Source organism: Quercus suber, unplaced genomic scaffold (assembly GCF_002906115.3).
Source record: "Quercus suber isolate HL8 unplaced genomic scaffold, Cork oak 2.0 scaffold_7, whole genome shotgun sequence".
Classification (NCBI taxonomy): Eukaryota; Viridiplantae; Streptophyta; class Magnoliopsida; order Fagales; family Fagaceae; genus Quercus; species Quercus suber.
This window is the reverse complement of record NW_027069473.1, coordinates 1,169,761-1,179,962: the sequence shown is the minus strand read 5'-3', so window position 1 is coordinate 1,179,962 and position 10,202 is coordinate 1,169,761. Positions and strand designations below refer to the sequence as shown.

At 35.5% G+C, this 10,202-nt stretch overlaps 1 protein-coding gene and 1 non-coding gene across 2 annotated transcripts; both read left to right on the top strand.

Moving 5' to 3' along the window:
• Window positions 1–1,364: 1,364 nt before the first annotated feature.
• On the top strand, window positions 1,365–1,436 carry TRNAH-GUG (transfer RNA histidin (anticodon GUG)). Its single transcript has one exon. It is a non-coding gene; the product is annotated as a tRNA-His (tRNA).
• Window positions 1,437–1,637: 201 nt separating this feature from the next.
• Window positions 1,638–9,949, top strand: LOC112007744 (DNA replication licensing factor MCM7). The gene is made up of 15 exons (XM_024040106.2): window positions 1,638–1,793; window positions 1,883–1,950; window positions 2,258–2,317; window positions 2,434–2,657; window positions 3,151–3,328; window positions 3,595–3,717; window positions 3,930–4,019; window positions 4,610–4,752; window positions 5,002–5,179; window positions 5,500–5,691; window positions 6,002–6,174; window positions 6,370–6,573; window positions 7,199–7,364; window positions 7,886–8,107; window positions 9,486–9,949. The coding sequence occupies exons 1-15, from the start codon at window positions 1,757–1,759 to the stop codon at window positions 9,588–9,590; spliced, it is 2,163 nt and encodes a 720-aa protein (XP_023895874.1). The 5' UTR covers window positions 1,638–1,756; the 3' UTR covers window positions 9,591–9,949.
• The last annotated feature ends 253 nt before the right edge of the window (window positions 9,950–10,202 follow it).

The following is a 10,202-nucleotide window of genomic DNA, read 5'->3' as shown; positions in this document are numbered from 1 at the left end:
AAATATATTATAGACATTTTATGCAAGAATTTTACCCTTTTTTTTTCATTAGTTAATTGCATACTAAACAGAAATTATTTTATTGAAATTGGACAAAAGACCTGGATTGAATAACTTTGAGACTTAAATGGCTTAATTGAATAAGAGTAAAGTTAAAGGACTCAATTTAACGAAAGTAAAGTTAATTGCATACTTAACGGAAATTATTTTAACGAAATTGGACAAAAGACCCGAATTGAATAACTTCGAAACTTAAGAGTACTCAATTCAACAAAAGTAAAGTTAGAAGATTGAAATGAATTTTAGTTAAACTTAGAGGATGCACTTTGCATTTTATCTCTTAATTTTTTATTTTTGAGAATCCTGGTGATCTAATATTGATGACTTGTTTTGGAGCAAAATGAGTTTTTTCTTTTTGGTAGTCAAAAGTTCAAAAGTAAGTCAATGTTTGGGATATAAATGGGGACTTGAGAAATCTCAATCAAAGGGAATTTTAATGATGTGTTTGAACTGTCTATCAAAGGGAGTGATCTAATAAATGTAGTTAATGTAATCATATTCTTTTTCTTTTTGTTTAGAGAGATTTTCAACCTATGGCCAATGACATCTGCTCTTAATGATAGCTCTTTATCATCATATCAAGACACCAATCAGTTTTTGGTGTAGGTCTTAGATCTCTTATACAACTATTAGAAACTTTACCAATTAAACTAACTGGAACCAACGTAATCATATGCATTTGATATGAATAATCGTGTAGTCAAATTAGAGAGTTTTGTTGGTCAACTGATACCCCTAATATTTTCAACAAAACCATACAAAGTTTAAATCTCCCCTCTTCAGCTATTGATTTTTATTTTTTTATTTAATTTATTTTTTGTTTGTAAAAGAGAGTCTTATTCATTAGGTGAAAAGTTGAATCATCACTTATGTTTTAATAGATTAGCTCATTGAAATATTCTTATTTTTTCCCGTCTTCTAAAATCTCTCTCGAGTGTTTACCTTGATCTCATTCTATCCTTTATGACTTCAACAAAGCTAAGGGTATGTTTTAAAATTGAATGAGGGGAGATGACAATAAAGAGAAAGGTGACCAAAACATACCCAAGTTTAGTATATTCTGATTACCGTTCCTCTCTCTTTATCTCTCTTTATCCAAATAAAGGATTTGGAGAGCTTATTTTCAGACTATTTTACATATGCACAACTTTTTTTTATAATATTACTTGTTTAGGTGTAATTTTTACTCAACTTATTTTTTTAAAGCGGAATAGAATCAAAACGTAGACAAGCTCTCACGATAAAACACAGTAAAATTAGTCTTATATATGAATACATTGTCTTTGTTACTACAAGACAACAAAGTGGCTGTAGTTTAGTGGTAAGAATTCCACGTTGTGGCCGTGGAGACCTGGGCTCGAATCCCAGCAGCCACACTTTATTACTTTTCATATTTTATACTGCTAATATTAATTTACCTCTGTTCGTTCCCTGACCCTGACCCGTTTTATATAATTCGGGGCCCCATGTCCTCCGATTCAATCAGGAGCGCAAATCATAGCTCGAATCCCACCATAATTTAATATGCCACGTTTCAGCGCATCAATGACTCTAGCGTAGCCTGTACCATACTTTTTCCCGCCAAATTCTTCTTCATCCTCTTATTTTGCCGCCAGATCCCCCACTCACTCTCTCATTTTCACAGCCACTCTTCTCTCTCTCTCTCTCTCTCTCTCTCTCACTCTCAAGCTAAACCATGAACACGAAGGACCTCGATTTCAAGGCAGACAAAGGTAACCAGCCCCCTACCATCTCTCTCTCTCTCTCTCTCTCGCACTCTGCAATGGATATTTCCTAATAATTTTAAATTTATATTTCACAGTTCTGGCGAAGGAGTTCCTTTCGAACTTCGCAGATGCAAATGGCGAAGCCAAGTATATGAACATCCTTGTAAGTCTCCCTCTTTTTTCTTCTTCCCTCCCAAAATGCGAATCGAAATTTGAAAACCCTAGATCTCCGTTTGGCTGCTATGGAAGTGAAGTGAATAAACCAACCTTAAATTTTCACTCTTAGATTTGTCTTTATCTCGAACTATATTTAGCTCTAAATCACACACATATTATCTGATAAATAATAGATTATGATAAATCACACTAATCGAGCTTTGTTAATGGGAAAAAACTAAAATTTTAAACTTAAGAATGAGTAGCAGCTTGTTTTACACGAAGATTAGCCCTGATTTTTCTTTTCATTGCAGCAAGAGGTTGCCAACCGCAAATTCCGAGCAATCCAGATTGATCTCGAGGACTTATTTAATGTAAGATTCTCTCCCTCTTTTTTCATTTTGAAATTCATCCATTGATTTTCGTTTTATTTTTTTGTTTTAAAAAAAAAAATTTAAAACCCCTAATTTTTGTTAAAAAAAAAAAATAGTACAAGGACTTCGATGAAGAGTTTCTCAGGCGTGTTACTGAGAATACGCGGCGGTATATTGGGATTTTTGCTGATGCGATTGATGGTCTCTTGCCGGAGCCCACGGAGGCCTTTACAGATGATGATCATGACATCTTGATGACACAAAGGTCTGATGAAGGGACGGAGAATATGGACGGTTCTGATCCACATCAGAAGATGCCTCCAGAAATCAAGCGCTACTTGTGAGTTGAAATGCAATTGTCCCATCTTTTTCAATTTGATCATAACTTCAATTCTTTAGCATAGGTATAATCTATTGTTTGAAAGTGGAGAAGTTGTATAGTTTGAGTATCATAGGATAGAATTCGAAGTAAGGATTTAGAAAATCCATTTTAGTCTATTAGTTGTTTGGCTTACATGTGTAACATTAGGTTAGTTGGGGTGAAAATTTTCATAATAGGAGTATATTTAGTCTTCTTTGATTAACATAAGTCGGTAAGCCTAATTCTAATATGGGTTTGTGAAATATGTTTGTAATTTGAGTAGGATGAGTAAATGTTATTAGTATCATAATGCTGATTGCATATCTACCATTCACTCATTTCTAAATGTAATGCAGTTCGTTGTTTAGTTGTGATTTATTGATTAGATGCTCTATGCATCATATTTGATTCAGTAGAAACTTCTGTGAGATAATAGCAGCTATAGTTAATTGATCATTCGTTTGTGATGCAGTGAAGTTTATATAAGAGCATCTTCGAAGGGACGGCCATTTACAATCAGGGAGGTCAAGGCTTCATACATTGGCCAACTTGTAAAGATATCTGGTATTGTCACGCGTTGTTCAGATGTTAAACCATTGATGCAGGTGGCTGTGTATACCTGTGAAGATTGTGGTTTTGAAATTTACCAGGTAATTGTGCATCAATTTTAGTAGACAATATCATATTAGAATGACATCATGAGTCTCTCACATGTCTATATAATTACCCTTCCATCAATATTATTTTTGTTCTATTTGAAATTTTACTACTGCCACATCTAGCCCAAGCATTTTTAAAAATTGTTCTTTAGTTTTCATTCCCTTTTGGGGGTATAGAGTATTGTGGACTTTAGATGCTACTTGTGTCTTTCTTTTGTACCTTTAGTTGGTTCATTTTTCTTTTTTGTGCCATACAGGAAGTAACTGCTCGAGTTTTCATGCCTCTGTTTGAGTGTCCATCCAAACGCTGTTATACAAATAGAGCAAAGGGGAACCTTATTCTGCAACTTAGGGCGTCGAAGTTTTTGAAGTTTCAAGAGGTTTTTAATTTATACTAATTTAGCCATTAAGAAAAGAAAATTCATGTTCATAGCAAGTAGGAATTCTCTGTGCATTTTTTTTTTTATTTTTAAATTATGCCACGGCTACACCGTCTTCTTCTTCTTCTGCCTCTTCTTTTTTGTGTTTGTTCTTATTCAATAATGTTTATTTACCTTTGGGGTGGTACTGTTTTGACATGGTTGAATTGCAGGCCAAAATTCAAGAGTTAGCGGAACATGTTCCAAAAGGCCATATTCCACGGACAATGACCGTCCATTTTAGGGGGGAACTCACAAGAAAGGTTGGTTGTCTTTTATGTCAATTTTTGCTAGATCCTTCAAGGGTGAAAATTCTTGGTTCTTAAAGCTAAGAAATCAACATTCAACTCAGAAGCTGATATTGATGTGGATTAAAATATCATTTACCTTTTAGCAATGGTGTGAACAATGAAACAAGTTTTTGTTACTTCCCATGTAAGGAAAGATAGATATTTATTATAAATGATATATTGGAGATGATAGCGGAGAGAGAAATCTTAGAGTCTGTTTGGGAACAACTTATTTAACTTTTTGCTGAAATTTTTTTGCTGAAAGTATGCTAAAAAGTATATTTGCATCTTGAAAAAATTTGAAAAAGTGAGAAAATGCAGGAAAAAAATGAGATTTTAAAAAACTGTACATAAAAGTTTAAAAAAGCTAAAAGCTAAAAGTTGAGCTTATAAGCTGATGCCAAACACACTTAGTTTCCATTTTTGCTTTCTTTGGTTGGAGTGGAATATTTTTGTTTGTTCCTTTCAGGAAATGCATGGTTGCATATAGTGATTACCCACTAATAGGTTTTATGCTGATGATTTCTTTACATCTTTACCTGTGTCTTTTTGAACATTATCAGGTGGCTCCCGGTGATGTTGTTGAATTGTCTGGGATTTTTCTTCCTATTCCATACACTGGTTTTAAAGCAATGCGTGCTGGCTTAGTTGCAGATACTTACTTAGAGGCCATGTCTGTCACACATTTCAAGAAAAAATATGAGGAGTAAGCCATTACTTAGTTCTCAGTAATTACCAGAAGGTTCTTGATTTGACCAAGTTATCCTTTTCTCATCCATTTGTACTATCTCCAACTGAAGTTCTTTCCCTTACCTTTGTCTACCACCTCCAATTATGGATGGGTTCTTTACGGCAGTTCTTGCTAAACTTAAACTATTTTCTACCTGCTAAGATAACTTTGTCAATGGTTAGAGAATTATGGAACTGCTGTGTACTTAGTTTTACTCCACTGCAGGTATGAACTTAGAGGAGATGAGGAAGAACAAATTGCACGTTTAGCTGAGGATGGCGATATCTATAATAAATTGTCTCGATCGTTGGCACCTGAAATTTTTGGACATGAAGATATCAAAAAAGCTCTACTTCTTCTCCTTGTTGGTGCTCCTCATCGGAAGTTGAAAGATGGGATGAAGGTAAATGAATCATGTTACAGCCTGATTAAAACAGACAAGGTGGCTTGGCAGGCTAAATTTTTCTTATCAATTTCTGAAACCTTCATTAGGATATAATGGAAAATTCCCTGGCAATTTGTAGTTGCAAGCAAAATGAAAGATAACCTTTCTTCCATCCTCTCCCCAACCCTGGCCCTCTGTGACCTGGCTATTATGGTCCCTCTCTGTGGTTATTCAAATCAAGTATATTCTGTTATGGACATGTTACAAACTAATATAACTAAGCTTTATCATCATATAATTAAACTAAAAAGAGTTTGATATTCTTCCCTTCATCGCAGATTAGAGGAGATTTACACATATGTTTGATGGGTGATCCTGGGGTTGCAAAGAGTCAACTTCTTAAGCACATTATTAATGTAGCTCCCAGGGGAGTATATACTACTGGCAAAGGAAGCAGTGGAGTTGGTTTAACTGCTGCTGTTCAGAAAGATCCAGTAACAAATGAGATGGTCCTGGAAGGAGGAGCATTGGTGAGACAAACTTATTTTTTACTTCCATCTTAGTTGACACTCATATTTCACTTATACTAGTGGGAGATAGGCAGGTAGCATATAAAGCTCTGAATACTTGTGGCCCATTTGCATGGTGTCTGAGTTATATGTATGGTATCCAAAAATGGTACCTGTATCTGTTACCACTTTTTGATCTGAGACAGGAAGCATATGGTGGTTTCATTAAATAACTGAACCACTGAGATATCATCACAAATTTTTGCCCTCCTATCTGGTTGTTATTCAAGGATTTATGGGATTCAATGCAGAAGTGTTGACTACATTTCAGGTGCTAGCAGATATGGGTATATGTGCTATTGATGAGTTTGACAAGATGGATGAATCAGATCGAACAGCAATACATGAAGTTATGGAGCAGCAGACTGTCAGCATTGCCAAGGCTGGAATTACTACATCTCTGAATGCAAGAACTGCTGTTCTTGCTGCAGCTAATCCAGCGTGGTACAAATCTTTCTTCTATTTCTCAGTAAATTTTTACTGTCTCTTCTTTTACTACACACTGCTCTTATAGGTGGCTTTTCTACTGAAAATAGAATCATCTAATTCTCTTTATATAAATAAGCTGGTATGTATTAGGGGGAAAAAAACTTGTCTGTATGCAAACGCTTAATGGTGACTTTATTTGTGTGTGTGTAGGGGAAGATATGATCTCCGTAGAACTCCAGCTGAAAACATTAATCTTCCCCCAGCCCTTCTATCAAGGTTTGACCTTCTGTGGTTGATCCTGGATCGAGCAGATATGGACAGCGATCTTGAAATGGCTAGGCATATTGTCTATGTGCACCAGAATAAAGAATCTCCTGCTCTTGGGTTCACTCCACTTGACCCATCTGTTCTTCGGTACATCTCACTATTGCTTTTATTATGAAAACAAAATAATGACTGAATCTTAGGAGTGCTTTGCTTTAAATGTATATACCTAATCAAATAACTTTTACATTATTGCAAGTCTTATTCTAGCATATAATGTTGCTGAAAAAGTCATCTAATGTATCTGTCCATCAACTTTTAGGGCCGCTCTATCAATATTGTTTGTGTAGGTGTGATGCTTATAATGCTGTGTGTATTTTGTCCCAGTGTTTGATAAGCTGCTTTCATTGTAGATTGTAGCAAAGTTTGTCTTATGATTGACAAGAATTTGTGTGTAAAGGCATATGATGAGTAAATATGCTTTTTATTATTACTTCTCCTTGTGCCAATACATAGATTTGTATTTCCAAATTTAGCCGCAGCAATATTCTGCTTCCAAGTTCTTCAGGTTCACCACCAAGAGAGGCCTTGACTTTTTCTGCAATTTTTAAAATATTTTTACCTTCCTTAGCAAAATTCGTGTGTTTAATTTAGAGTACAAGCTGACTGCCCTGTGTGTGGATCTAAGACACATGTTTACTCTAATAGTTTAGTTCATCTACTTGTTAGTATAACTCTTACCATACTTAAAAAAAAAAAATGTTTTCTCCTGTAGTGCTTATATTTCGGCAGCAAGAAGACTGTCTCCCTGTGTCCCAAGGGAATTGGAGGAATATATTGCTAGTGCCTATTCCGGCATTAGACAAGAAGAAGCTAAATCTAGTAGTCCCCACTCCTATACAACTGTGAGAACTCTGCTCAGCATTCTCCGAATATCAGCTGTAAGTCCTGATTTCACTCATATTAAATGGATGTCTAGAAAATGTTGTTTATCTGTCAAAATGGTGTAATGCTTGCAGGTTATTAGGTCCAGGGAAAATCAGACTTTAGGTATAGATCTTAGCATGTTGAACTTTTTATTTTTATTTTTTCTGAATACAGACTATGCCAGATTTTAGTTACAAAGATTATTATAAATTGGATTTGTATATATTGTTTGAAGCAACTAAATTGGTTGGACTGTTCATCTGAAAGCGTTGTCGCTCAGGTGGAGCTATAGATATATGTAAGGTTTAGAAGTTTTTTTGACAAACTTGTTTGATTACATTGGTTGAACAAGCTTTACATTATTAGTCGGATGTGTTCAATGTCACCCATAGGTTAGAGCCATTGAACAAGCATTGACCTGAGTGGTTAAAGGGGTTATATGTTGCCCATATATTGGAGTAGTAGATAACTGTATTGTATGTTCATCGCCTGAATTAGTACAGTAACATGAAAAACTGATTTAACTTGTTTTCAGGCACTAGCAAGACTCCGATTTGCTGATACTGTGGCTCAGAGTGATGTGGATGAGGCACTTAGGTTAATGCAGATGTCAAAGTTCTCTTTGTACTCAGATGAGCGTCAGAAATCTGGACTGGATGCTATCTCTGATATCTATTCAATATTGCGAGACGAAGCTGCTAGGACTAACAAGATGGATGTGAGCTATGCCCATGCACTCAATTGGATTTCTAGAAAGGTTTGTCTTCACAATTCCAGGGTTGAATCCTGTCTGCAATTGTGTATTCTCTTAGAAAGTGAAGTAGTATCAGACTGCAACAAGAATCAGTGCATGGACCAACCCAGCATTATCATGTCAAAATAAATTAGAACATAAATTAAAAAGGAAGAAATATGAACTCAATGAAAAATTCAATGCCTGTTTTTCATTCCATCCAACGAAAGACAGAATGGTTTCAAAGACAATTTTTTAAAAGTAATTATGGGAAATATTTTGAGGGTTGAATTAGGTGGAATAAGGGCTTCACCTGGTTTTCTGTTGCTGGCTCTGGCAGGTCAGGTGTGTACAAAAAACTACAATTCTGATGACTCATTCTTCCTAACATTTTGCAAATCACACACGCACATGCATACATATCTGAGTGGACACTAGTTAAAAAAAATTTACTTTCAATCTAAATGTTTATGAAATAAAGGGATTTTGGAAATGTAATATTCTAAAGTGATTCTTTTATTTTGGGAATCTTAATATTTTAAAGTGAGATTCCTCTATTTCTTAGAGCATTCTCATCAAGAGTTTTAAAATTTTTAGCATTTAGCATCTAAAAACCTAACTTTATAGCATTTAACACATCACTTTACAATACTCCTAATATCAAAACTTCTATTTTTTTTACCATTTCATTTAAATATTATTTTTTTAATTATTTTTTATTCTTCCTCTCTCTCTCTCTCTCTCTCACAGCAGAAAAAGAAAAAAAGAAAAAAAGAAAAAAGAAAAAAAAAACCTTCCATCCTCAACCACCAGCCACATCCACCCACCACTACCACAAACCTCCATCCTCAACCACGACAGCCAAATCCACCTGCAACCACCACAAACAACAGCCAGATCCATCACCCCCTCGACCCACAACCCCATCAGACCCACGACCCCATCGGACCCACTACCCAACCGCCCAAATCGGACCAACAAACCATCGCACTATGACCCAGGAACAAATCAGTCCACAAGAGAGAGGGAGAGTGAGAAAGAGGGCAGAGAACAAGAGGGAGAGTCTGAGAAAGAGAACAAGAGTGATGAGGGTGAGCATGAGTCTGAGTCTGAGGAGAGAATTAAAAACATTAAAAAATTATGACATCTTGCTACAGTGCACTCATTTTTGAGAGCTCACTGTAGCAAGATGTCAAATTTTTTAGCATATGGCGTCTTTGATGGAGTAGGTTTTTGTGGTTTCAGTTGCTAAAAATAGCATTTTAGCATTTATAACACTCTTGAAGAGAATGCTCAGTAGCTATCTTGGGTCACAGTAATGCTTCTGTCCCTTGAAAACCTACCAGTACTTGTCCTCCTGAAACAACAGGGTGCCTGACTGCAAATGTTTTCATTTGAACAGGGATACAGTGAAGCTCAATTGAAAGAATGTTTGGAGGAATATGCAGCCTTAAATGTGTGGCAGATACACCCCCACACCTTTGACATCCGATTTATTGATGCCTGATGCGGCCTTTTGCTTGTTTGTAAAATCACTTAGTGGTGGCACTCACTTTCCAGAACATAGGAATGGTCTTTGATCATCATCATTTGAAGATTAGTTGGCGGGAAGCTTAGAAGATATATTTGGCATATGTTGTAATTGAATTTAACAGAACATTTAAAGGTACCTTTGATTATTAGAGTGACATAGAGTTTCGTATTTAAGCATTGGTGGCTAGATTTAGTATTGTATCCAAATCTGAAGTTGGAAGCAGTTGTTAGTTTGCTTTGTTTATTAGGCATTAGGAAAAAAGGAATCAAATTTTTATTTGTATGTGACTTTACTCTTTCTGTGGTGCAACTTAGGGAAATGTGTTTTATCAATGAGTTTGTGATTGCAGCAAGTGAATCAGTAGAGTTGTAATCTATAATTATGATGTGCACACATGAAATATGTGCGCCACCCAGGATGAATGGGATTGTGGAACCAATTCTTTGGGGAAAATGGGCTTTTGCCCTTAACTAAAAAAAAAAAAAATCTAGCATAATGTTTCTATTTTGAAACTATTAAGTATCGTGATGTCCTTGTTTTTTAAACTCAATTTTAACAAAGTCGAGCTTTGTATGAAACTCGATA

Excerpts from the sequence above, each read along its gene's own strand:
- LOC112007744 (XM_024040106.2), top strand. The coding sequence starts at position 1,757 with ATGAACACGAAGGACCTCGATTTCAAGGCAGACAAAG. Across the intron at positions 3,329-3,594 it reads GTGGTTTTGAAATTTACCAG|GAAGTAACTGCTCGAGTTTT; the intron begins GTAATTGTGCAT and ends TGTGCCATACAG. Across the intron at positions 8,108-9,485 it reads TCAATTGGATTTCTAGAAAG|GGATACAGTGAAGCTCAATT; the intron begins GTTTGTCTTCAC and ends TCATTTGAACAG.